The sequence below is a fragment of the Galendromus occidentalis genome, unplaced genomic scaffold, assembly GCF_000255335.2.
Source record: "Galendromus occidentalis unplaced genomic scaffold, Mocc_1.1 scf7180000077497, whole genome shotgun sequence".
NCBI lineage: Eukaryota > Metazoa > Arthropoda > Arachnida > Mesostigmata > Phytoseiidae > Galendromus > Galendromus occidentalis.
Window position 1 is genome coordinate 1,516,533 of NW_003805485.1, and position 26,099 is coordinate 1,542,631.

The 26,099-nt window shown below is 50.3% G+C and overlaps 4 protein-coding genes across 4 annotated transcripts; 3 read left to right on the forward strand and 1 right to left on the reverse strand.

Annotated features, from left to right (window-relative positions):
- Positions 1-2,791: 2,791 nt before the first annotated feature.
- On the forward strand, positions 2,792-15,316 carry LOC114828401 (uncharacterized). The gene is made up of 18 exons (XM_029112387.1): positions 2,792-2,889; positions 3,586-4,361; positions 4,482-4,730; positions 4,867-5,015; positions 5,682-5,786; positions 5,944-6,092; positions 6,325-6,427; positions 6,538-6,744; positions 7,094-7,458; positions 7,600-7,744; positions 12,483-12,639; positions 12,707-12,865; positions 13,453-13,586; positions 13,761-13,961; positions 14,048-14,158; positions 14,360-14,461; positions 14,574-14,683; positions 14,842-15,316. The coding sequence occupies exons 1-18, from the start codon at positions 2,792-2,794 to the stop codon at positions 15,314-15,316; spliced, it is 3,795 nt and encodes a 1,264-aa protein (XP_028968220.1).
- Positions 15,317-16,536: 1,220 nt separating this feature from the next.
- LOC100901559 (uncharacterized) lies at positions 16,537-17,553 on the forward strand. Its single transcript, XM_003746471.1, has 4 exons — positions 16,537-16,730; positions 16,902-16,986; positions 17,079-17,275; positions 17,355-17,553. The coding sequence occupies exons 1-4, from the start codon at positions 16,548-16,550 to the stop codon at positions 17,394-17,396; spliced, it is 507 nt and encodes a 168-aa protein (XP_003746519.1). The 5' UTR covers positions 16,537-16,547; the 3' UTR covers positions 17,397-17,553.
- Positions 17,554-18,336: 783 nt separating this feature from the next.
- Positions 18,337-20,221, forward strand: LOC100903139 (homeobox protein XENK-2-like). Its single transcript, XM_029112388.1, has 6 exons — positions 18,337-18,379; positions 19,146-19,268; positions 19,348-19,451; positions 19,568-19,663; positions 19,778-20,006; positions 20,100-20,221. Exons 1-6 carry the CDS (start codon positions 18,337-18,339, stop codon positions 20,219-20,221), a joined length of 717 nt encoding a protein of 238 aa, XP_028968221.1.
- A 1,207-nt stretch (positions 20,222-21,428) lies between these two features.
- Positions 21,429-25,746, reverse strand: LOC100903284 (tyrosine-protein kinase RYK). Its single transcript, XM_003746562.1, has 7 exons — positions 25,608-25,746; positions 23,832-24,038; positions 23,555-23,722; positions 23,199-23,363; positions 22,106-23,036; positions 21,695-21,991; positions 21,429-21,540 (listed from the first exon to the last, which is right to left on the reverse strand). Exons 1-7 carry the CDS (start codon positions 25,744-25,746, stop codon positions 21,429-21,431), a joined length of 2,019 nt encoding a protein of 672 aa, XP_003746610.1.
- Positions 25,747-26,099: the final 353 nt, after the last annotated feature.

Here is a 26,099-nt window from a genome sequence, read left to right on the forward strand (position 1 = left end):
GACACGGAAGCTTGTGTCCCTTCATCCCTTCAGCGAGCGGGACCGAGGCGATGCGGCAATCACAATTACGAGTCACGATACGTTTCCTAGCACCGAACGCTCCATACGCAATGGGAAATTGATCTTACGATCTTCAACGTCGCGGCTTGAGCTCGATCGGGGGAGATCGCAGCGAATTTGTCGAGCTGATATGTCATGCGCAATAGAATTCCTGAAGGGAATCAGCCTCGCTCCCATTCGAACTCCGCGAAGATCTTACCCCTTCGCTGACTGGATCGCTATCCTGACCGTTTCTGCGGGATGATTAAAATTACGAAATGCATTCTATTCAATTTATCTGGAGGGCGAGGCCGGCGAGAGCTTGGATCGTCTGTCCGCCAAACTGAATTCGTTGCCTAACAGTTTCACTTTCTTCTCTTCTGACATCTGCTCACGTCGCGTTGTCTGGTTCCCGATGGCTCCTGGGTCACTCACTTCAGTGGGTCACACACAAACATGTCTTTGGCGAGTCCGTCCTTTTGCTAAGTTTGCTCTAGCGTTCTGGACGACCGCTTGGCCTAATTGGGTCACGAGTCAAAGCCGCCAGAATATGAGTAGACAATGATCTGCACAGAATCCGTGGCAGTGTCTTCTCTGATTGAGTTTGTCGTCGGAGGCGGCGGCTCACGTTGTTGCTTTTGTAGCGCACGCCTTTTGTCTTCCTATATAACGTGTCCTTAGTTGAGGCATTTTGTATCGCGTGCCTGAGCTGCCTCCTCCCGTCTTATCGCTCGACTCCACCTGACTTCGTCTGTTTCTGAATACGGAGCAGAGAGACAAATCGCACGACAACTCCAATCAAACAGGACTTCGGCGGGATAATATAGTTCCGGAGTTTCCATTACTCCCGTACAGAAGGCAATTCACTGAATCCCCAGGGAGGTGTTTTTAGGCTCGAAGTTCGGTCGGCACCTTGAGTCTTGCGAACGAAAAGAAGTCCGACAAGTCAAAAAACGATACGCCTGTCGAAGAATCATTCTCGTATCTTATCTTGGATACCCTCTGAACTTGTACCGACAGCGAAATTCTCACTTTCTCTCTCGCAGTTTTGTTTATTCCTGTTTTCTTCGCGGAAAAGTCCTTCTGATTCCTCCGGGAATTGATATCGAAACCCGGGGTCAGGTCCATGGAGAACCAGTGAGACTGCCCCGATAGAACAGTAGGAAATCTTCAGAGCAACATTTTTACGCGCAAGTCCGACCGAAATGAAAACGATCCGTTGTGTTTTTGTTTTGAAGAATATGATTTGTTGTTAGGGTTCATACGTTCCTCAACTCGTCTTCTCCCGTCTTCTTTCCAGTTTGCCCGACAAATTATTAAACACGAGGTGCGGGTGTCGTCCTTGACCTGGAGCCAGCTCTCAATTATTATATCTGCAGCGGACTGCCGAATTCGCAGCTCAGCTCCACTCGGTCAGTGACCGTAACTTCAATCGAAATGCAGTTTCATCTCCCGAGCATTTAGAGTTCTTCTAATTAGATAACGGGAGACATCGCGAGCCGCGAGCTCTGAGATCAAGAGGCAGAACTAGGCTGAAATTCCGTCCGGACTTGGTCTAGGTAGCGATACGACGACCATCGAAATCCCCGGGAGCGCTCAATTGACCGCAACGCCTCCAATCGAAAGCGGACTCTTCGTCGAAATGTTTCCGAAAAGTTCCCGGAATTCCATCGTGTTTCTTGGCTTTTTTTCACGAGATCCAAGGGCGAAAATAAAAAAGGCTCAGAAAAATATCTCACGATGAGCTATTCATCCATTTCCACGCAGCGGCGAATCTTCAGTCGGTACCGCAAGGAAATTCGATGGTTTCCTCGTCACTTTCTAATGGATTCCTGCGACCTCTCCTGGAACGCCTCACACCGTGGCGAAAGTGCTCCGATAATGTTTCGGGATCACGGATGTCATCTGTTTCCGATAGCGGGCCGCATCGAATCAGACCGATGCGGATCACACGGCTCGTGATAGTAAGCGAGAGTCTCATTCCGCTCATCTGTGGGATCGACTTCCTCATTCGAGCGATTCCTCCAGAAACCAGCAGCAGAACAAGTTTAGTGAGCAAGCTAACATAAAAAATAATCAGAATAATTCACGATAATTTACAACAGATTCTCTCGGGACGAGCCGCTCAGGTCAACGGTCATAGTTTTCAATGGGCCGACGCCGACGTGCCTATGATGACTGGATGCGAGAAGTTGTCGCTGACCCGCAGCCACGGAATGCCGGGGTCCGATAGCGGTCCACGGACAAATAGTGCACATAATTCCTACAGTTATTTTCCCCTTGACTCAATGCTTCCTGGACTTGCTCAACCATCGAGTTGCGAGTTTCAACCCGAAACTCCTAGAGTTTTCTTCGACTAGCTATATGGGCTCAAGATGACGAAAATTTAGCAAAAACGACCGCTCCTACGACCTGCGAGTCCTGCGACTGAATAATCTGAGAGGGTGAAAATGCGGATACGATCGTCTTGGTCGGGCATTCCGTCCCCGACGAATTGAGCGTCGAGAATAGGGAGCGACCGGAGCAAATACTGGGAGGAATCGATGACTTGAAAAAATATAATCGCCAGCCCGGCTCCCAGTCCTGTCTCCTCTGCTATATTGAAATTTTCGGGAAACCGCGACGGCTCCCGAAGGAATAGTAGCTTTGAATCGATCGAGTTCCTCGACTTCTCGGCTCTAATGGACGTCCTCTCCATTCCAGATTGGTCATGTCTAATAATTGAAGAAGTACTCGGCTCACAAGAAGCAGGATGCCGTCGTCTCTGATTTGCGATACTTTCGTGGAGAACAGCTGGCGTCGAGATCTGTGCTCGAACTGCTTCCGGTGCGAAGCCGAACATGAGATCACGTGAGTAGAAGCTTCAAGTTCTCCGGACCTAGATTTCCCTTCCATGTGTAGGCGTAGTCATCATTTCGCAAGGACTCGTGCCCTCGACTGACAAGATGGTTAGGGGCTGCCGCCGCAAGACGCCGGCAAGGCAATGGCAAGAACTCGTACTCAACCCGGCATCGCTGAGATTGGATGCTGTACGGGGCTGTCTCCAGCCAGATTGAGATTCCAGCCTATTTCCGCCTATGCCGATTGCTCAAAACAAGGAATTCTCCCGACATCAGCACCGAACGCCGATTTTTATCCTTGGTGGTTCCCCCGCGAAATCAATGAATGTATACGAGCTTTGTTTCTTGACGTGTTGTAGATTCTCTACAGCGCAGAACGATCGACGACTGCGTGTTGCGTGTGCGGAATTTCATACGATTCCTTTTCATATCAAGCGAGAAGCTTTCAAGGGATACAATTTTTTTGTTGACTTATCTCGCACTTCGGGAAGCGAAAAATCGCAAATAGTTCAGTCATGGATCGGCTGCGCTTCGGAATCGATCAATCGGATCTGCGGCGGAACCGAGAAGGACCTTGAAATTTCGAGGCGTAAAATTCAATGACGATGGCTCGGTCATTAAGTCTTCAAGACACCGGTCAAGCGAATTCAATTTAATTTTGATCAATGTGCAATCAATCGAAATCATTGTGTGATTCCTTCCTCAGAATGGTGCGGAGCACAAATCCAAGACTGACCACATCATCAGCGAAGATCGACACGACTGCGCGTGACTTTCGGAGCGATCTGCATCTGTCTCTGTTGAACTCCAGCAAAATATTCGCAGATACCAGGTCTTCGAACCAAGTGACAACGAGACCGAACCCTACCGTGAAGAGTATTCTCAAGGGTGGGCCGCTCCCGAACAAGAAGAAAGGAGTTGCATTCAAGGACGAGGAACAGGTCATCGGTTTCGGGGGCTTGGACTGTGTGCCAGAGGACGGAGACGACGTCGAAGACGATGACTGGGACGTTTCAGAGGAGGACTTCGACGAGGCTCTTCTCGATTCGCTGGACACCACCGAGCAGGACAAAATGTTCACCAAGCTCACTAAGAAAAATACTGATTTCAACTCGATCAATGCCAATCTCAACAAGGATACCAAGAACTCACAAAAGGGTGAAACGAAGGTCGATCACTCGGCAAAGCTGTCGATGCCGATGAACACGGAATTGATTCGCGACGATCATCGGATCGACTTGGATCTGACGAGAAGTGTCACCGAGGAGCTCGATAAACGTCTGCAGCTGATGCGAAGAAATAAAAAAGGAGCGAAAGACGACTTCAATTATCTCGACGAGTCCTGTAAGGACGTCCTAACCGCGGAAGACCTCAGCCTCACGAGGGACCTGCTCATCGGGGACGCTAAGGGCGACTCAATCGACAGCGGGGCTCCCTCATCCCGTGAGAGTTCGTCTTCTCCCGACAGCTTCTCTCTGAAAGGTGAGATCATCCCTTCCCAATGAAGAACCCTACGTGGAGAAGTCGACCAGGTTTCTGGTCGAGAGCGGAGGGAGACCACTGCCGTCATTCAAAAATAAGCGAATTTGTTCCCCCCTCCAGGCTCGGAACGAGGATCTTCCTCACCCGACTCCACCAGATCCTCGAAGTCGTCAGCCTACGAATCCATATACGATACAGTCGAAAATGCGAAAGCTCAATCAAATCACATTTCCACTGTGATGGTGAACAACGCCATGATAACAAGCAAGAACAACTCCAATAATAAGAAGTTGGACCACGAAAACAGCAGGAACGACTTGAATAGCTCACAGCCAACAGAAGTGACGGCTATTTCCGTCGGCGACAGAGGTTAGTAGTACCATCCGATGAATCTTCGAGGGTTCTGAGCGCGTTCCGATCGGAACTAGTCGCTGGTGTTTCACGAATGTCAGCGGGGAAAGTCAATGAGAGTCTAAAAGCCTTTTCCTCCTCGCCGCCATGACAGGTCTGGGTCGACAGCCCGTACGACGAGCTAGTCATCGCGTGGTGCTGAGAACAGACTCAGATACTGTGATTGCATCAAACAATGCGACTACAATCCAAATCGAAGGGCAGCCTCGAGGAAATCAGCTCAAAACGAACGCTCAAAATAAGGTATTCTATTTTTCCAAGCAATGCTCCGAACGGATTGTGGTTCTGAGACTAGAAGCCGCGATGTATTCGCGGCTTGTGCATATTGGTGGCACTCCCGCGAGGAGCTCCCTCAGATTGAGAGCCAGTGGCCTTTTCAAGCTTGCCCGAGCACCTTTGCGGACAGATCTGGCTCGGATGAATGTATGAAGCCTCGCATCAAAGCTCGTGGGCTTGGGAGAAAGAATTTCAGCCGGCAGCTCGAAGAATTTCGTGACAAGAATACAGCACTCGAATTTTCCAATTTGAAAAACTTTCGCCCCGGCGCTACGCGGGAGCCCTGAATTCCTGCAGCCATTTCGAAACTATTTTACGCTCCTTGTCCAGTCGCGAGTTCTGGAGTCATCAAGGATGATTCTCCATCCCTGTGATAGATTCGTGAAGAGGGACTCGCCTAAAGAACCATATACGGTATCTCTAGGCTGCGCATTCAAGTGCACAATTTGTCGTGTAGAGCCTTAATCGCGCAAAACGAAGACCAGCAGATTCGTTGGGCGCCCCAGTCAGTGGTCATAGCTGTCACGGAGACGACGCGACGCCGGCGTATAGTCCCGCAGTGTTCCGTTAGGGAGACGAAGTGCATGATGTATCATAATGTTGTTCAGAGCACTGATTTCTATTCTCGAAAAGGTCTCCTCGCAAACGCTGAAGATCAGTGAGTTCGCCTTGGGCTCCCAAGGACTGCAACCGGCCAGAAGTGATTCCAATCTCCTGGAGGCAAAAACCGCACTGAAGGTAAATCGCTTCTATCGAATTTGTAACTACTGTTGGAGTCTATGAGCCGCCCATGATCGATCACTGGTTCCTTCGAGAACACTGTCAACGGGGCGATTGACGACGCGTCGGGGAGCGTCCGTCAAGGAGCTCAACTCAATCAAATGTCAATCCTCAGACCGCATCGTCATCGGTTCCCTCTTTCAATGCCCCTATGTGCAGGACAGCCGTAAGCGAGCTCCATCTGGATCGATTCTCGCAGAAGAATATTCCATCGAATAATGGTCGGCAGGTTAAGTGTCTCAGTGCGGCAAACATCGAACAGAGGTGAGCGACAAGTCGAGCCGTACGCAGTACTCGTGACGAAACGTCGTTCGTATGAAACTCAAGCGAAAAATACACGTGCTTAGGATGCGAGCGATGGGTCGGCCCGGCATTCGTCCTAGCGAGGGCTGCGAGAAAAAATTGCGAAAAACGCTCGTGCTTCGTGAGCGAGTCTTACTAATTCGAAGGATAGTCCGAGCGACGAGTTCATACGGGTGATCTGTGTGAATTTCAGCTACGCAGATCAACGCTCGGCAGAGAAGTATGGGACTTTGAGAAGGACTTCGAGACTGTATGAGGATCCGAAATACCTGGCGTTCGCATCAAGAGCCAAGCCGGTGAGTACCGGGCTAGCGAGGGTTCTCATTCCCGGGGAGTCGGCTCCGCTCTGGAGCGATTTCCCTGTCGAGCGCAAAATCGATCCGGGCAACAAAACCTCTCGTTCCAGGTCCAACCGCCCGTCGTCCCGTCGATCCGTAAAGATATATACGGGACGTATCGCGCCGCGAAAAAATACACCGCTCCTAAGATTCCGATTGAGCTTGAGCAAGAGCCGATATACGCAGAGCCAATTGAACACGTAGCGAAACCGCCACAGCAAAGCAATAATATGGACAGCGAGAGGAAGTCCGCGCAAACCGAAAACATCTATCAGGTTCGTCGACATTCTTTCGCTCTTCTGTTTTACGCAGCGTTGAGTAATGGCGGTTACGCCTCGGGTACAACTGAAACTCCCGAAACACAACTCGGGCAGCGTACGTTCGGAGTTGTGACCCATCAATATTGGAAGCCTTTTTGAGTGCGCGTTGGTGATTAAATTTTTCTCCTGGGTGCGAGTTCTATATCTCCGTAAATCTTAGTGTTTCGAAAAGATGATTCTTGACTGGATAAGTGTTGCAATAGCCGGTCGGCGCCGCGATGCGTATTTTTCAGCGATTTTTTCCAAAGCGATATTTCTATCCATTTCACGCGTCCAAATGAGGAGAATTGGGGGAATCTTGCAGGAAATTCGTGGATCGTCTACTCTCTCGCGGAAAGAACGCCAATTGGCCGAATTGGCACTTGAGCTCGAGAAAGCCCGATATAATTCAGTGCCAAACAGACGCTCCGCGCCCGTACTGTCGGAGTACGCCGGGCAGTGGGATCCTGTTTCGCGCCAGTTCCAGAAACCATTGCCACCGGGCGCCCCGGGTGGAGTTCCCAGGAAGACGCGACAAGCCCCGGCGATCCCAAGAGCTGCGAGTACCGGAGGGGGATCGATATCAAGGGCTGGTCTCTTCAATCTGAAGAAGCTTCTGAAACGAGGGAACAGCAATAAGGATGACGACTCCAAGACCTGGAAAGCAGAACTTCAGATCAGCCAACCCAGGTTCGTACCCGTATTCCCCCTCATTGGGGTTTCAGAATCGAGTTTGAATCGATCACTCATCGAGAAATGCCTCATACCGGACCGCGTTGGAATTATTCGTCCCCGGAGTTTCTGATTTGCCTGACGTGCGTTTCCCGCCAGGCCTATCCACCGCCCCGAAATCCTCCACCCGTCCGATTTGGAGCGTCTAGGGGAATCTGTCATCTATCAGAAACCCAGAATGAACACGACCAAAGTCGAAAGATTCGGATCCATTCTCCACGGCACTTCTGAAGCCCAGTTCCAGGTGAGTGCGAAACGAGCGTTTTTTTCTCATTCCTTTTCTCACGTTCTGCCGATCACGAGCCGACAACAATCGAAGGTGAACGAAACTCCCACTTGGACCTGGATCCCTCGCTGCCGATCGGATCAGTGAGGAAGGATTCCCCTGATACTAGATCAGAATATCGTTTGGTTGTTCAGGACTCCGAGCCGAAGACGGGCCCGACAGTGCGATAAGCAAACAAATCAAAATACTTTCGAGCTGTGTGCTATAAGCGGATCGAAACGGAGGCGAGACGCGTGCTCTGACATAATCACTAAGATTCGTTGAAAGAGAAACTCGATCGTCGTTAGAACAGACATCCGTTTGTTATGAGCCGAGGCTACTTTTCTCGTCTATTTCACTCTTGCACGTTGCTCTGCGGGTTGGTCGGTCGGTCGTCCACGCCCCGTGCCATCCCGATTGCGTCATAGCTTCAAACGTTTTTAAAAATATATCCGAATCAAATTTGAGGTTTCTTTGTCGATTGCGTTCCGTCCGATGGCGTCGATAGTTTTGTGAATGACGATTTAGCACAAACAATGTCGCCGCCTGCGGTGGGCCAGCGTTCGGAAGAGCTCGTATCCCCGAATCACGATCCATTAAACTGGAATGGAAGAAAAGGGAAAATCAGGAGAGAAAGCGACATCGAAGAGACGTGCGATATTCTTCAGATTTTTCCCGGCGTTCAGAAAGACGGAAAATACGCCAGCGCACTTCGACCTCTCGCTCGGTGCGAAGTTTCCTTCCTGTAAACAAGACGGAGTTCCGGCCCTATCGCAGACCTTTGACAATGTATACGATGACGACGTCGGAGTTGTTCGGATTTCGCCGAACCCACAGAACGATCCGATCAGCGGAGGGATGTGCCACAGGAAGAGAATATTCTCCAGTCATATCGCTCGGCGTGCTTCATTTATCTGGAAAGAACACCTAAGGAAGTTGTTTCCTCGGACTGTGATAAGAAAAGGGAGCCAACCGAAGATGCGGATTTGATGGAGCGCGGTAGTTCAGAAAACAAGAGCACTTTGCTGAAAGGGAGCAGATCGTCTGTACTGCTATCGGGGAGACGTATAATGATCGTCGTTGGGGTCGACGATCGTCACGATAAGAACCCAGATCCGATGAATGTATTCTGATCCCTTCAGAGCTCCCTTGTTCAGATCCGAAGGAGTCGTAGTAGGAAGTTGTCATGCCGATCGACCGCCAACAGAAGATACTCGGCGACTGAAGTGGGGGCAAGGGCTGCTCGAATATATTTCGTGGATTCGATGAAAACGAGCGTCGGCTCGAACACGGGTCGACCGCTCCGTCCGTCGTATCTTCACGCATTGACAGAAAGAAATAAGGGAGGCCGGAGGGGTCATTGGGTAGAGTTCAACCGGAAGACGAAGCGGGCAGTAGATTAATTTTTGCCTGACACACATTCGACACGAGACAGAAACTTATCGTGATCAATCATGACGAGCGAGAAGAAAGCGTAACGACGGTCGGGTGCCCATTCAAAACATGCTTTCGTAAAATTACTTGTAACATCGTCTATGCGGCGATTGGAGCGTATAATATCTAGTATACCGCGCAGACCCGGATCGAATTCGGCGAAGGGTTTTCTCTAAAGCCGTTTTTATGGCTCGGATTGGTTTGAAAGCTCCGTCGGCTTCGACCAGGCTTCGAAGACATACTAGTTTTTCGTTCCTTCCCCCGGTACTTCCCCCGTCCGTAGTCGCCTGCCCGCTAAAGAGGGAGTCTGCCGGTAGCATCATATACTCCTCCATAAGCAGCCGACGCGACCTGAATGACGCTGGTGAAGAATGCCTGCTCTTGAAAACCAACGGAAAATCGGAATCTTCTGTTTATTGTCCGGACATTCACGTCAGCTCACGTCCGCCGTACCTGCTTCTGCTCAACTCATTCTCGTCTAAATCTTCTTGATATAGATGGGTATCTCCGAGAGGGATGCCGAAAGCTCGGAAGAAATTATTCGGATCTTCGACTTTCAACTATCCATAAGTAAGGCCGCGGTCGAAGAAACCGTGAGCATGTCAGTACACCGGTGGTTGCGGGGAGGAGAACTCCGTATCGAGGAATATACCATCATTCCGTTCATCGCATCACCGAAAAGCCACAAATGGTGCGGTTGCATCTGCTCACGTCACTTATAGCGGCATAGGGTTATGCATGGTGTTCCACTGTCGTGGTGCCCGCAATGAGGAACCCATTGTCCGCACTCGCACCGTTTCTGTCGTCAGGGTTGCCCACCAGGCGTCTTCCGATACAATCCGATTCCGATGCTTGCTCGCGTCGACGCTGCGGTGGATTCGAAGTGAATCCTTGGAGGGTGGAAGCGCTGCCATCTCGAAGTTCTTGAAAGCAAGGAACAGTCAGGCGCCTGGCGTTGTGGGTCGAGAATTCCCCAAATGTATTTTGAAGCGCGGCGGATTACCGCGGGTATCCGGTGCGACAATATGGTCGACCGAAAGGTGACCACGACTCCATTTATGATTGTCGAGTCGATGACGAGCATTTCAGTCGTCATTTCTCGTGAGCGATGCTACGATCATTTGTCAACACGAAATCCCTCTCGCCTCCCCTGGATTCCTTTCGGACTCGTGCCAGCATGACGCGATCGTTTTCACGCATTGCGAGACTGGAGAATGCTCTGCACCCGCTTTGTCTCACAGGACTCCGATTTCAATCGGAAATCCTTGCGATGACTGTTGAATCCTTAAGAAGAACAGTTGTGACAACAGTCCGTAGTACGGGTATTTGATGGGGTACGATACGATGACTCTGACACGTACGATCGCCGTTATTGTCGAAATCGACCGAGGCTCTATGCTATTCAATATTCGCGATTGCTCATATGCTAAGTCGTGCCATTGAGTATCTGCTCGGTATCGTGCCGCACACAGCGGGCGCATCCCTTATTTGGCGGAGTATATCTGCTCTTTATCTGTCCTAGAATAGCGAAATACCCGCTCCGGCCGTGTCATACGAAGGACCCCAGGTTCGCTCTCATCAGGTTTGTGGTGCTGATAACGATTCCGAACTCATTCTTCAGCATTCCCCGTTGAGTCGAATGCCCTGCGTGCACGCAGTGTAGAGCATTCATCTGATTCACAATCAGCGGCGACGATTGACTCCGCATTGCGCTTGTTGAGGAATCCGAAGAACGTGTTGGACTTGTCAATTTATCCACGTAACGGGCGTAGGAATCACGCTGACGACCGTGGAGGGAATGAGCTAAGCCGTGTCGATCGATCATGTCAATTGGCGCCGGATGGTCAGTGATACTGGACATCATTTTATACGAACAGCCGTCAGCGAATGTTCAAAAGCAAATACGTCGACATACTCATGAGTGGCAAACCAGACGTGCCGACGGGCAGGCAGGCGGGCGGACAGCGGGCAGATACTTCCTCAATCACGCGATCGCGATGTCGCTGTGACGTTGAAGCCCATCGCAGAAAAAATCATCTAGCTGAGCCACGGGTCGCCTCGCTATGCGTCCGACCGGCGATCAGACGTGCGGAAGCTCCTACGGACGAAGACAGGATTCGCTACTTGTGCCTCGGTCGGAAGTCACTCGCTGAATGTTTCCACGACCTCTGACCGATTCCACTGCATTCCCCATCCGAGCCCATCCACTGCTTCGCTAATCAGAGCCGTGATTCGTCTTTTGCATCACGCGTGCATGAAAAGTCCTTCGACTCCATAGTCTGGATCAAATCACCTGGGGAGTGACGAGATTCCAATGACGAGGCCGAATATGACGCGCTCGCAATCTTCAGCGGATCGGAACGAGCGTCGAGATGAGAAAAAATCGATAAACATTCTTGGTTTTCTATCAGACCCATTCTACCTCTGCTCTGAAAAATTTATGGACGCCTGTAAATCAGGAAAGTTGCGACAAGAGCAGAGCCACTCATCGCGAGCTTCTTTCGCATACCGAGCGCTTTGTTAACTTGACCATTCTGTTGTTTCTCTTGACACAGCGCAGTAGTTGTCAGTGAAAATATGAAAAGGCGACCGCGCTCAGCTGGTCGGCAGCAATTGTTCAGCGACGTATGATCGCGTTGCGAAACGACGTCGAGTTACCTAAACCGTTTTTCTCTTCGACTTTTTCGTCGCTGTAGTCATCATCGCTTCGCGCTGACATAAAACGTTCTTTACGTAACGACAAGGAGGAGAATTCACCGATCGGTGGCCACAGCCCGCGAGATGCGTGATCGTGTTGCTTCTCACATCGCATGCAAAGTTCTCATCTAGAGCGGTGCATCGTTTTCGCGAGCAGAATAAATCGATGCATTATTAGGATTCCGGAAACGTGACAGTCTAGTCAATCCTAATTGTATAATGAGCTCTCCGATGGAGCTTATCTGTCGTAGTGGATTGGAATGGATTACGTACACGGATTAGCTCGATGAAACTGAGCAGACACTGATCACGTGATCACCATTCAACGTCAGGAGACAACGGTCCGGATTCCGAGCGGATTCTGCTCCCATGACAGACGCCAGGAGGCTGCGCGGATGGAGACGCAATCTGTTCGATTCGTTCCCTATCGATGAATTGCTGCACCGAATATCTCGAGTTGCCATTGATCAGGCTCGGACCGACCCGAGGAATCTAGGGTTTTCCTGAGGAAATAATTCCGCACCGCTTTTTGCGGATCGAATGTGTTTATTGATTGATAGCTATAGCTAAGACCCCTCAATTGCAGCCGTTGATGAACGTGGAAACTGCTCCTCCGCCACCGCCGATGAGACAGCGAGTCGTTCGTGACAGCGAATCTGAGCTCTCGAGATCCGCTTCGGATGTCGTCCGCCAGCAACCGAAGGTCCCCAAGCGGAGGCTCCGCCTCGATTACGCCAACATGGGTGAGTTCAGGAACAGAGTGAACCGAGTATCATATCGCTGAGAATTTTTCCGCTAGCGTTTCTTCAGAATTTCACAGCCGAGTTCGCTTCGCCGAAGACCTTGTGAAGGTTTTTGAGAGTCTCCACTTTGACTCGGATGACAGTTATGATGATTTCGACGACTTCGATGACGATTTCGACGACATAGAAGTCGAGAGCACAGAAAGCACTGATTTTGAGACTGGGGGTTCGTAAGGATTGGAGTGTAGCTTGGTTCGTTAGTCGTTATCACCCTCTCCGATTCGTGTTCAGACTCTAACCCCAAAACCGGAGATAAATGGCACGTAATATTCCGTTGGATTCCTGAGAGACCTTGGGTTGAATGTTTGTCGGTTGACTAATTGATGCATAGGTCCATTCGAGCGAAACAAGCAAGTCTTCTTGAACGTAACCTCTGGGTGGGTCCGCTGCTCCGTCACGAGAGGTTAATTGGTCTCGAACGACGCCTTATCCGCTATTTCCTTCGGCGCTAGATATAAATATTCCAACGACGGTTACGGCATGCTCGTTTGGACAGAGGGGACAGATAATGAAATGAAATCGCACTAGAGTGACTCGGGGACGACAATGCGAACGACGACGCTCTAACAATCGTTTGTGTTCTACCCTACGCCGCTTGATTCATGGCTTTGCTCGACGAGTTCGTCTGGATAAAAACTCGGTGCGGCTCGTAATGGAAAGTTCAGTCGGAACTGTAGAAACCTCTCGGCCAGCCTGCTGTGTATCGTCCGTTGTGTTGCCGTCTGCATGCTAATGGCATCTTAATCGATTCAGGGAAATCCGATGAGAAAGATTCGACGACTTCAGCCTTGCAGCCTCTAGCGTCCAATCTGTGGTCGAGTCCAGCGAAGCTCCTCGAGTCTCTGCAGGAGATCAATCACCAGGAGCTTGTCGGACTCTTGAATCATGTAAAGGAGACCTCATTTTCCTTCTCGTTCTGAATCGCAAATTTATTATCCGATTCTTATCCTTGTCGAAGAATCGATCAACGCTCTATATCTCTCCTAAATCCAATATATCTGCGTTACTTGTCCCATATCGTGCTTGAGCCGAACGATGACACTGCCTCGTACTCCGTCAAGGTCTCAACATGCAGCCACGGGCTACCTGTCCCCGAGAATAATGGTTCAAATCAAGGATCCGGCACCTTGACGTCAGCGTCTTGCAACGGCGGTATCTCCTGGGCCGATCTTAGGATCACTTCGGAGAAAGTCCCCAAGGGCGAAGACCTGCATATCTGCAAGGCGGTCTATAACTCAACGAATGCTAAATTAACACTTCTTGTAAGTACGGAGCCGGCCTCTTTCCGGGACCTTTCGTTTGTGAGATGCATGAAGAGTCGTGATAAAACCCTGCGTTCCCCTCCCAGTTCACGCCCCCGAAATCCCTTCCACTGGCGAACTTCTTGCTTGAGCGGACGGTCGTGGCTTCGAATGGGCTCCAATCAGGTCAGACGGTCCTCATCTTACCCCAGTCTCAGGTAAGATACCGATCGATCATCACGGATCTTCATTCGGAATCCACAGCTTAATGACTCATTTTGCATCGGAAGATATAGGCGTAACTTTTCCGCTCCGCGGAAACATTTTCAAAGTTGGGGGAGATCAAATAGTCTACCCATGCTGCGCTGATTCGATTTCCGGAATCTGTGAGTAATTTACAATCTCGCATTCGATTCCAGGTCCGCACACTACAAGAATTTTCTTCGCACTGTGACGAACGCAGCGCTCTGTACATAATGCTACAACTCTGCCGAGATCTTCAGAGTCTTCAATCTCAAGGCGTAGGTCGAAGTTTATTTCTGGATAGAGTTTGACGCGCCGGCGAGAATCAGCTCGGATGCCCTCATTCATTCCCTACGTCCGTTCTCGAGCTTGAATCGATCTTCATTTCAGGTGGCGAGCCTCATCCCCTCGGAACAGCAGGTTCTCGTAGCCTCGTGGGATCAACTCGCATACCTTCTCTTGATGTACAAGAAGTCTCCGAAGAATTCCACAGCTTCACAACAATCACTCAATTTGTAAGCCTCTTCGCCGAATTATAACCCGGAGAATTTCGCTCTCATCCATCCCAGACTCCGGCGTCCGGGAGAAGATTCTCCCCCTCCCCCGCACGACGATTCCTGAGCCCGATTCGGTTCTGATTTCAACCGTTCTGATTTCTCTTCATTGCATTCCACAGATTCGCGTTGTCAATCCTTTCCGAACTCCAAGCCCCCGAGAAGCAGAACCCTATCCTTAATTTAATCACGGACCTTCTGAAACGGAACGACTTCGATATGTGCAAGCGAGTCATCGAATTTGAGTTGTGGCAAGCGCCGAGAGATCCTATGGCAAACGCCGTTCCCGGGGAGAACGTGCGCGATGCCCTCAACAGGTGGTTGGCACTGCAGAAAGCTCTCACCGTGCAGAAGAACTGTTCAAGTCAAATGCGGCACTCGCCGAGCGGTCACAAGCAAATCCTACCGTGCAGTGTATTCCTCGAGTACCAGCTGCAATTCTTGGCGAACGCAACGGCTGACAGCCTTGCAGCTACCTTAGACGTCATCAAGCATCTTCCCGAAATGCCAACGCTGGCAACTGAATTCAGCGACCCGGCGGACAACGAAGAGCTATACGCCGACTACCGTTATTGCTGAAGTTTTACTGAAATGACGACTATTTCAACCTTGGCATTCCATACGAGCCGAACTTTGTTCCCCAAGACAGATGTTCCCTCCAGGGTGGATATCGAAAATGTTTGATCTTATTTACGACCGCCGTCAGGCAGTCCTAGCTAAATCATCGGACATGAGAAGAACTGAAATTATTGTCTCGGACCTCCTTCAAAAAACGTGTGGCCGATGGCGAAGGGGATAAATTGATATTTCGTTCGGTACACATACTGTTATAGATTTCTAATCTTGCCTTGCATTCATCCTTGGTTATTATTGATTGTTGGAGTCCAGCCGTTTATTTTGCAACTAATGACTCAATGAGTGGTGTACATATCTTGTACAGCGCGAAGAGTGCCCAGTCAAAGTGGAAGGGAATCTCCGAAAATAAACAGAGAATCGTTTTAGATGGTGGCGAATTTTTGTTTTCCTTCTTCCCAATCCTCTGTAGTGCCAGTCTTCTGTAGAGAATGGGTCACAAACTCAGAAATCTCGGTGAGTCCCTCATTCCGAAAATTTTAAAGATCCTCCGGACAGTGGTGTATAATCATCATCGGGGAAAAAGTCACCCGGCGGTAGGGATCTCCTCCGATCCGGATACGCTTTGGGCTCACGTACAGATATGGGAAAAATGTTCAGGTCTTTGCCTCGGAATGTGATCAAAACTCAAGGGAGGAACGCGGGTCTGTCGCGATTTTCCGAAGAATGCCCAGCCGAGCCTCCTTGGAGTGACAATATTCCAGTTGTCTCCGACACGCGGGTCACGATATATACAAAGAGGTTTTCGCGACCAGTCTCCGTTCACGCCTCAATAGCGAGGGTAGCGAGATCGATTCCCGAGGCTCCGATCAATCGAGGGACGAGGAACTCGCAAAAATTTGAGCCGTCCAAGGACTGGGTTAAGCGAAGGTCTTCTGCCGGAAACATCTTCGATAGGAGCTCTCCCCCGACCCTCCGAGCAGCTCGAACCGGTAAAGTTTCCGCTAAGCACTGGAACTCTTCCGGTATAGCCGGAAGTAGCTGCGGACCAATAATTGTGGTTCCAGCCGGACTCTCCCGAGGGTAGACGTAGACGTTTCCAACAAGAATGTTTCACCGTCTCCGCCCTCGCTCAGCCCACACGGCCATTTTCAGATATCCTCTCCGAAAAACAGTGCGAGACTCGTTATTAGTCCAGGCGACGAGTTGCGAAATTTTCCACATTACACGCGCAGCGATGGTGTCAATGACGCTCAAGTCCGGGGATTTCGCGCTGTTTATCGTCTGCAGTTTTCTTTTCCTGGCGCAAGTCGTGAGCTCGGAACGTTCCTACCAGGATCAGAGATTTACGGCTCGATACGACGCGTGCAACGACAGAGCACGTTTCGTACTGTCGCCCATCGACGACGGAGACTGTCAAGTGAGTGTCTCCAGTCAGGATTGCTCCTGAGACATCCGAGTCCAGAGATTAGTTTTCCGAAATCAATGGCCATCACTCAAGGGAAAATGGGCAGGTGGCATGACACAAACGATCGCAGGGCGTATAGTCAGCTAGTTCCGAGTGACGTCATGTTGAGGAATCTTTCATCAGGTGCTCTGTGGGCCATCTTCGGACAGTAAGCTTCTTCGCTTACCGGATCAGACTCTCTGTAAAACCAACGTCGAGAACGAACAAGGCTAGTTCTAAGAAATGCTCTTGAGGTCTCTGAGGATGACGCGGAGTCTCCCTGAATAATCCTCTTCAGTGACAACCTCTCACGCTCAACAGGCATCTGTCAAAATGGGCGTTGCATAAGCCCTCCGGCAGTCGCAGAAAAAACAGTGACCACCCGAAGACCGACCGGGCTTCGGCGGTCGACGATCAAGTTTGTTCCCTCCACCGTGCTCCCCGTCACATCGGGATTCACTAATTCATGGCAGAAGTGGAGGACCTACAGCCCTTCAACTCGATCCCCGCTCTTCAAGGTATGAGGAGCTTGTGAATTATGCAACGGACGAGTACTCCTACAGTCTGCTTTGTTATCGTTTTCTTTGATTCATCCAGCCGGACGCCGTCGTCATGGAACCTGTCAAGAAACAGCCGTGAGGATCACGGGAATCACATTGAGTGCCGAGGATACCAGTTTCTGAGGGACGAGAAGTATCCTCCCTTAGGGTATCGAGATGACAATCGATTATCTTCTCATCCTGGCGAATCCGCTCGATTTTTGTGTAATAAAATGAAACATTCGACGATTGCGAAATCCGAGAGAAGTTTATGAAGACCCTCTGCAACAAAGATATATACAGCCCGACAAGGTAAAAATTGGCTCATCGGGGAATCTGAGCCGCTGATTGTGATCAATAAGGTGGAACCGGAAGGAAGAATGTGGAGAATATCGTAAAGTCCGGACGAATGACGAAACCGTAGTAGGCTGACGAGCGTGAAATGATATCCTGATCTCGTGTTCCTAAGAAACTAGACATCGAGGAGACGCAACGTATCTTAGACCATCAGCCTTTTGAAAGGTTATCGCTAGCGAGCCGACGTGCTTAAACCCTCGTTTGAAAAGCCTCTCTTGAATCGTGGGTGATCGCACCTCTCCCGTCTCACTTCGGAGGAATTAGAGTCGTAAGTGGAGTTTGAAAACAATCGAGAATCATTCGCGGACACGTCCGGAAGGCGGAGTCTACCGACGAGTGTTTCGCGTTGTTGCAACGATGGATTCTCAAGTTTTTTTCCTGCTCTGAGTTCGGTCGCGTTTCGCAACTCGGTCGCGCTGATTGGTCGAAATAGTCTCTTCGCCCCTCCCTCGACGTACAGCGTGAACGTAACGAGCACGTACGCTAGGGCGGGGCTCCAGATTAGGCTCTCGTGATAGAAGGACCACTTTTCGGTAGGTTTTTGATCCACGGAGCATTTTCATCTCGAGTCCATCGTGACGAGAGCACCGACTCGACTACCTCACGAGTTGAGTGAGTGCGAGAGCGCATCGGTGTCGAGAAGCGGCGGCGTGCTTAGACGCAGCTAGAGCAACTCTGACAGAATGCTCTTTGCCAGTACGAACTGTAATGTCACTTCAAATAATGGTGAGTAGAACTACTGGACCTCTACCCATCTCGACGGACCCTCCGGATTCCTCTATGTCATCAGCTTTCCAAGGAAGCAATATGTCCTCATATTATTTCTGGAACTGGTTGATCGGACGCCACCTCACGAACGTCCCACGGAGATTCTTCGACAAAGATAGATGCATGCTCGTGGGGATGCATCTGAGCGATACAGTCCAGCCCACTTTTGCCTTTAACATTCCGAGCCAAATAGTGAGGACTCCGCCCCCAAACCTTGCCTATGTGTTAAGAAACCCAATATGTTCTATGCGGTCTGATTGAGACTTCCGATTCTATTTTTCAGTCGATAGAGAACTCGGTTGCCAGCTGCCTTCGATGATTCACCCGAATGGACAGTTCCCTCCAACTTTAGAAATATATTCAGCATCTGGTGAGAGAATTCCTCTGTCGGGTCCGAATGTCATTGATCCACCTCCGAAGATTCGCTTCATATCTGTCGCGACATTAGGGTCGGAAAGGAAGTTGAACTCGACTCTGCGCGGTAGGACAGTCAGTCCAACCCTCCGTAGATGGTGGTGCCGTCGATTAGGAGGAAGTATTTCGGGAAGGCGTTCCCAGGATCAAGGGCGGAAACAAGGGGAGCCCAGGAGTCCTATGTTCGTGTGTTTCTTCCATCCCTGCGGCTACCCATAGGCGGAACCGCAGTGAATCGGAGAGAGAAATCTTCAGCTCATCGGGAGCTTCATCGGAATCACTCGAGTTGACCCTTCACATCCACTTCCAGGCGTCCGGAAGTATCCGCGTCAGCTGTCAGCGATCCTAGCCGGCGGTACAGGATACAATCTTTTTTATGGAACGCCTCCAACGTCGTGCTCCTCGCCGACTTCTCCCGATCAAAGGATGGCACGTGAGTTCTGAAGAAGTTTCCAATCGGGTAGCTCATAGATTCTTATTCTCAAGCCTTCCGATCTTTCTCGATGTTTCAGTCTGCTCCCGTTCAGTGTCGAGCGGTTCGTCCAATATCTCCACCGTGAGCGCCTCATCGGGCACGCGGCAACGAAAACGCCGGGTCCTCTTCAGCCAAGCCCAGGTTCGTGTACCTTAGGCGATGAGATGAACCCGAGTTAGGTGGTGAGCTCCGAGGGAACAGCAGCGTGTCCGTCCGTACCCAAAGAAAAGGAGAGTCAATTATCCGTGAATCCGCAGGTGATCGAACTGGAGCGGCGATTTCGGCAGCAGCGATACCTGTCTGCTCAGGAGAGAGAGCAGCTTGCGAATCTTATCCACCTGACGCCTACGCAGGTAATTGAGGAGCCGAGCAGAATGAGAAACGCTCACTCAGAAGCGGAACAAATATTCGTAGGAAATCCCTCATAGGATTGACGGCTGAATAATATGATGTTGATGACGCTGCAGGTGAAAATATGGTTCCAGAATCATCGATACAAATGCAAACGACATGCCAGAGAGCGTCTCTCGATGGCATCGACATCAAATCAGATTGTGCCGGTCCAGAGCGGCGTCGAAGACTTCTTAGATGATAAAAAGCCTTTGCTAATGCCCATGCTCGTCAAGGATATGAACAGCAACAAAATATACGCTCGCACGGTGTCAACAGATCACGCAGACCCTGGAGACTTGGCTGGTGAGCCACGAATCATGAATGAGTTGTTCCGATTGTTTTTCTCCGAATCAAATCAGAAAATCGTTCGAATCCTGCGTTTCACACGAATCCTAGGTGGGCTTGATCCGATGCACATCTACTCCGCCAGACCTGGTTTCTCTGGCTTGCATTCTGGGAAAGACGTATCCCACAACGGAGTTTCTTCGTCGAGCTTCGCCCACCATAAACACTGGTGATTCGCCCCGAGCTGTTCATCTGGCCGCACACCAGGACCGGATTAGACCTCGACCCGAGCCTGGGGTATGCCTACAGGAGCCCATGCCAGAGATTCCGAGCGACACACTCGAGGCAATAGGATCTGTCTGAGACTAGCAGACGCTATGCAAGAAGAGGGATTCGCTAGCCTTTCGATCAGCATACCGCCGGAGCTGCGGACAGCTCGGGTGCATTTCCAGAGAGCTGATCGGAGCTCCTCTTGGGAAATAAATCATATGGATTGATCAATGCAAGGCGGCACGTGTTTCATCAGGTACTTAAGAATTCGACTCGTTCGTGAGATACATTCCGTAGGCTGAGTTCATGAGGAGTTTTCGACATTGTAATTGATAATGGCAGCAGTAGCTTCCGATGCGCTAAACGTTTGTAGTCGATCGGCTGCTGAAGACGACCCATTATTATTATCCGCCAAATATCCGTAGACTAGCGTTCTCAAGTTTCCTCGCTGCATGGGGACGGATCAATATCAAGGATGAGTTGAAGCTCCAGAGATGAATTTTCTCACCGTACTCAGCGTAAGCGTTCATTTTTTATTAAACAATCGGGCGTTCGAAAAATTATTCCCCGACACGCTCGGATCGGATCGTAGTTGTATCCAATTCAATATCGAATGATTTTTCCATCATCCGCATGCGACTATACACACCTATTTACACAACTGACAGAGACAATCAGAACAACACGGTGAGCCGTCTGCCAACTACCGTTCAGGCGTAATCAGCGTAATCCGAAAAACATGGCACACAAGAAGAAAGTCAGAAATCGGATTCGAGTATTCTCAGTCAGAAAAAAGGATTTCTCCCACATAGATCAGGAATGTCACACAAGCAGGTCGGCGACAGCCCACCGCGTTGCCTCGAAGATAACAGCGGCGATTGTGAAAACGAACATCGAAACAAATCTTCTCTCACACCGCAGTTCATCTTTCTAGTTAGATCACAAGAGTCTCGGATGGTCTTCAGGTCCCAAAAACAGCAGCTATCGTTGTTGACCTGGGTTCCGCGTGGAACTTTTGACTAGATGCATTCGCGAGCTGAGCTTCTTCATAATGGGAGCCTATCAGCGCTGTCATTTTCCGAATGCTAAAGGGCGAAGAACATTCGAGTTCTTCCCCGGGTAACTCTGCCGGATTTTCAGCTCCGTGTATCCGGGATTCAGCTTTCTCTTTCAAATATAACTATCTAGATGATTGTAGAATGATGCTAACGTTCGGAGGATCTGCGGGAGCGTCAGCCGTTCTCCGGGAGAGGTGCTCCAGCATCTTTCCATGACTTCGTATCTGAAAAAGATTTTCGCGTTGAAAACTCTACCATCCGAGGCTGCATGCAAGTGCATGAATTTTCCTGGAGGTATGAACTCAATGGGTAACGATTTCCCGGGTTCGAGTTCTCTCGCCCGTTTTTTCGTTAGAGCGTAGCGGAATAGGTACTCACAGCTCGTCGGGACAGTTGGTCGGCTGAGCTAGTCTGTATCCGCTCGTAAGACAGACACCCATATCGAAGGGGTCGATCTCGGGATAGGGCTGCTGCCCGAAGGTCACGAGTTCCCACAAAGCGACCCCGAACATCCACAGGTCCGAAGCGAAGGTAAACTCTCGGTTCTGCAGGGACTCGATCGCCATCCATTTGACTGGGCGGTTCTCATTGTCTCCCAGACAATCATAATCGTCCGGAAATATATCCCGGGACAACGCGTTGTCGGTGATCTTCACGTGCAAGCGATCGTCCACCCTGCAATCGAAATGCTTCCTGTCATCACAGAGAATCGAATCCTTCTCTCTATCGCGGGTCAGATGTCCAGCAAGGCGTATATCTTTCGATCGAGGGAATTTTCGGTGTACTCACACGCAGTTCCTCGTCGCAATGTCTTTGTGCAGAAAGAACCTCCGGTGCAGGAACTTGATCCCTTCAGCAATTTGCACTCCCATATCGACGAGATCCCGCGTCGTCAAACAGTGATGTCCGCATTCCGTTTGCGAAAATTTGCTGCGCCGCAGGAACTGCTTCAGGTTTCCTTCACTCATGAATGGGTACATGAGGACGGGCTGTCCCGTCGGGGTATCGATACAGCTCCGCACGACCGGTAGGATGTTGGCGTGGTCCATACCGAAGAGCATCATTCCCTCTTGGAGAAAGAGTTGCGTCTGGCACACACTCGCTTGTTCCGTGACGGTTTTCACCATCACCGACGTCGAAACCGCTGCGGAAGTTGAGCCCTCGTTCAGCAGAGCGTGATAGACTCGGCCGAAAGCGCCTTCGTTCAGGAGTTTCACAAACGTGAAGCATCGAGGGTCGACGGCGAGTTCGGCGATTTGCTCCGAGAGCAGAGAACTACTCGACGTGTCGTTTATTGTCGAATACTGTCCCAGCGAACTGTTGATGCCTTGAGACGAGTGCAACGTATTGTAATAATTGATAAAGGGCATCGGACTAGGCGCCAGCGGGGGGCTGGCTTTTCTGAACGACGAATACGAAGCCACAGTGGAGGCGACTGGACTCCCGACGCGTATAATGCGTTGACCGTGCAGAGGTTCGAGATTCGAAGACGTGATTATTCCATATTCTCCTGCATGGGTCTTGATAGTTGAACTCGCCGTGGTCCATTCTTGGAAGTATTTGTCTGCACCGGCTTGCGTAATTATATTCGCTTGTGCTTGACGAAGTTTTTTGTTCTTCAGGTAACAGAAGGCGCTGAGGGTCATGAATGCTGCGGCGACGAGAAATGCAACGCCGCCCACAGCCAGTAGCATCGGTCCGTGATCCACGTGAACCGAATCTGCATGGAAATACGCAAAATTTTAATTATATGATACGTGTCGAGCATGGGTCCCGCGAGCTCCAGGATCAGGACCCTCGTAATCGGAAACATTTTCGAAAAATCGACATATGAGCTGTAGAGCGAGAAATAAGGTGGATCTATAAGGTAGGATCTCCCGACCTATGGTCATAGTCGAGTTGACGGACTGCTTGCGAATTTGTTCTGCATGTAAACTGTTGTCGTCTATGTACGTTTCCTCAGCATCGTCCTCGTCTTGGAGATCCTCATCTTCCGGGATATCGGTCGGAGATTCGGTCGTTGTCGTTGTATCCACGACATGGTCACCTGCAGAGAAGCGATTATGTAATTTTCCGAACGCCGCGAAACGATTTGGCTCAATTCCAGGACAATATTCGACCATATGATTCCGACCACACATGGGTGTGGGGGCCCAATAATCACTAGGGCGGTTTTATTCATATTGCGATGACGTGTGGTGCTGTCCCGCTCGAGGAACTCGGAAAGTCTCTACTCACTTTTGAAACAAACTTTCTTCCGGTAAATTTTCACAACTGTGCTACTGCTCTCATCGAAAGATTCGGTGTTGGAAACGCTGATGATTATCGTGATCCGGACTTCCGCAGTTTTCTTGCCCGTGCAGGAGAGTTTCGCCGAGAAATCTTGGACGGAAGTCGGTAGAGAGCCTGAAAGACACAAAGGATGGAACTTCGAGCTTCAGCAGCTCCCTGAGCACCATCTGTCCGATACTCCATTGGACTCTGTTCTCGCGAAAATCCTAAGAACTCGGCTCACCTCGTGTTGGAATGTCTACTTTAGGCAGATGCATGGCGTCTAAATCATCAACACTGGTCTCCAAACGATAACTCAAGGGCACCTGCGGTCGAGTGTTCTGCCAGGTGAAGACAACTTGGTGCGTATCGGCTGGCACCGGAACAGGGAACCGTAGAGCGTAGTCATTGATGGAACCTTCTTTGACGTAGAATAGCTCGATTCTGAGACCTGCAGAGAAAAGAAGGAGAGGTTGAATTAGCGATTATTCATTCCAGTCGGACTTCCTTCCCAAGCTCTCAAGTTAAAACATATTATCTTCTGCCCTATCGGCCCTGTTAGCGAAGTCGGGGCAAGCGCGGAGTATATTGGCAAGGCCATATTTCATGCGGGCTTGACTGAGCTCTGGGCCTGCCCTGTACGAGACATCCGGCGTGAAACGTGGGTGTTCGGTGGGGTGTTCCCTGAGGTGCTGTATGGGTTATCTCCCCGCTCTCATTCGTCTTTTTTTCCTCCTACCCGTACTCCGTCTCTCGCTCGGTCAGATCAGGGTGTCGACGCTCCCGAGTGTAAAATTGAGCCTTGCAAAAGAAGTGCAGGGGGACATATCGGTGCCTCTGCTATTGAGAACGCCTCGATCGCATCTCTTCAAAACAGATCAGATTCTCATTTCCGGAAACGACTTTGTCGTCAACAATGATTCTGGGATCGCGAGCGACCACCGTCCGAAGTATAGATTCAAAATCGAAGCGAACTTGTTGGATTGTTTCGAATCGCGCAAACTCCATATGATCGGGGCAACAGTGGTCAGCCTCCAAGAGATTAGTCGATCCGATTCCATTCTCGGACCAAGGAGGGACATCGTCCAATTCCGTGCCCATTGTGGCGACTCCCTAGCTCGCTTGAAGCCCGGCGCCCCACGGCTGTTCGAGGTCCGAGTGGGCGATGAGGAACAGCATTTGATGGTCCGTGTGGAAGTTCTTTGTGAGGAGGTGAATGACGTCGCACATTCTCCCAATGACTTCGTGATTTTATCCGACTTCTTCCTCGGGATTTTACTCGGTCAAGCATGGGATGTCCTCCTCCAAGGGGTTGCTCTTCTCCACTTCGACACCGAGCTGATAGTGTTCGCGTTTATTGGCACCGATCTCATCGCGGGTTCCACATCCGCTCCCCATCAAAAAACTTCCCACCGAGAGTCAGTGTCGAGATAAAACATTCTACCCAAGCTTTGCCGAACAGGAGGCTCAGGTCGATAGCAAACACCTTGCCGCGGGTCTGCCGGCACGGAGGCGGAGAAACGATCATCGAAGAAGGATTCCCGCGTTCAGGAAGAAAACATGCAACGAGCCACGAGACCGTCGCGTCCATGATCCGAATTTCCAAACTAGCGAGACGGCATGGCGCGCTGTGACGTGAGCTCCGCTCGATAGCTCCTCGAGCTTGGTGTCGCTCCGCTATTCGAATACGCCCAAGGAACTCACAAGGCTCTAGCGTACACTCTCGCCTCGGCCAGGTACATCTTGAGATGAAGTGAGCTGGTCTAAGTGCTCTTGAGATTTGAGAGGCTCTCGGAGCTCCTTTTTCGACAACTACCAGCTTCATCTTTCATCCTCATTTCTGCTCCGCTATCCTCGGGATAATCATCGGTAGTGCTTATTCCGTCTAGAGATGTCGCAAGTTCATCATCATCATCCCCTCGTCTTGAACCGGTGTTTTTCCCGAGTTTCATTTTTGTCTCGATTAGATGTTTCCAAAACAAAGCTGAATAAAAGGATCATTTGCTCAATCGGTCCTTACCAGAGATGAGCGCTCCCCAGATGTCGAGTTCCCACGAGTCGATAGACAGACGGACATCGTTCTTGATAAGTCTCAAAACTAATTTGCAGAGGCAGAGACGACGCTCGTTAATTAAGATGAACTCCGTCAAATATTTCATTGTCTCCCTTGCTCGGTTCGTGCTCGTTTGCTGTCGTGCTTCCAATTGACTGGTAGATATTTCTCTTGGCTCTACGACCCTCCGCTTGTGATGAGCAGCCGTGAGCAATAATAACGATATTTGGGCCAGTCGTACATCACTCTATTTAGTTTCGTTCTGGCGCAGTTGAGGGGAGCCGAGCTACACTCAAGCGATTCGCCAGCAAACAGAAACATTCAAGAGCTCGGGTCGTGTACGAATCCTACAGAGAAAGCTGAACGCGCGATTATCTCCGAGAATATCGTTTTCCCGCCAAACCGTTGATGAAATGGCTCGAGCCTGGAGCGGAAGGAGAAGTCGAGATCTTCGACGAC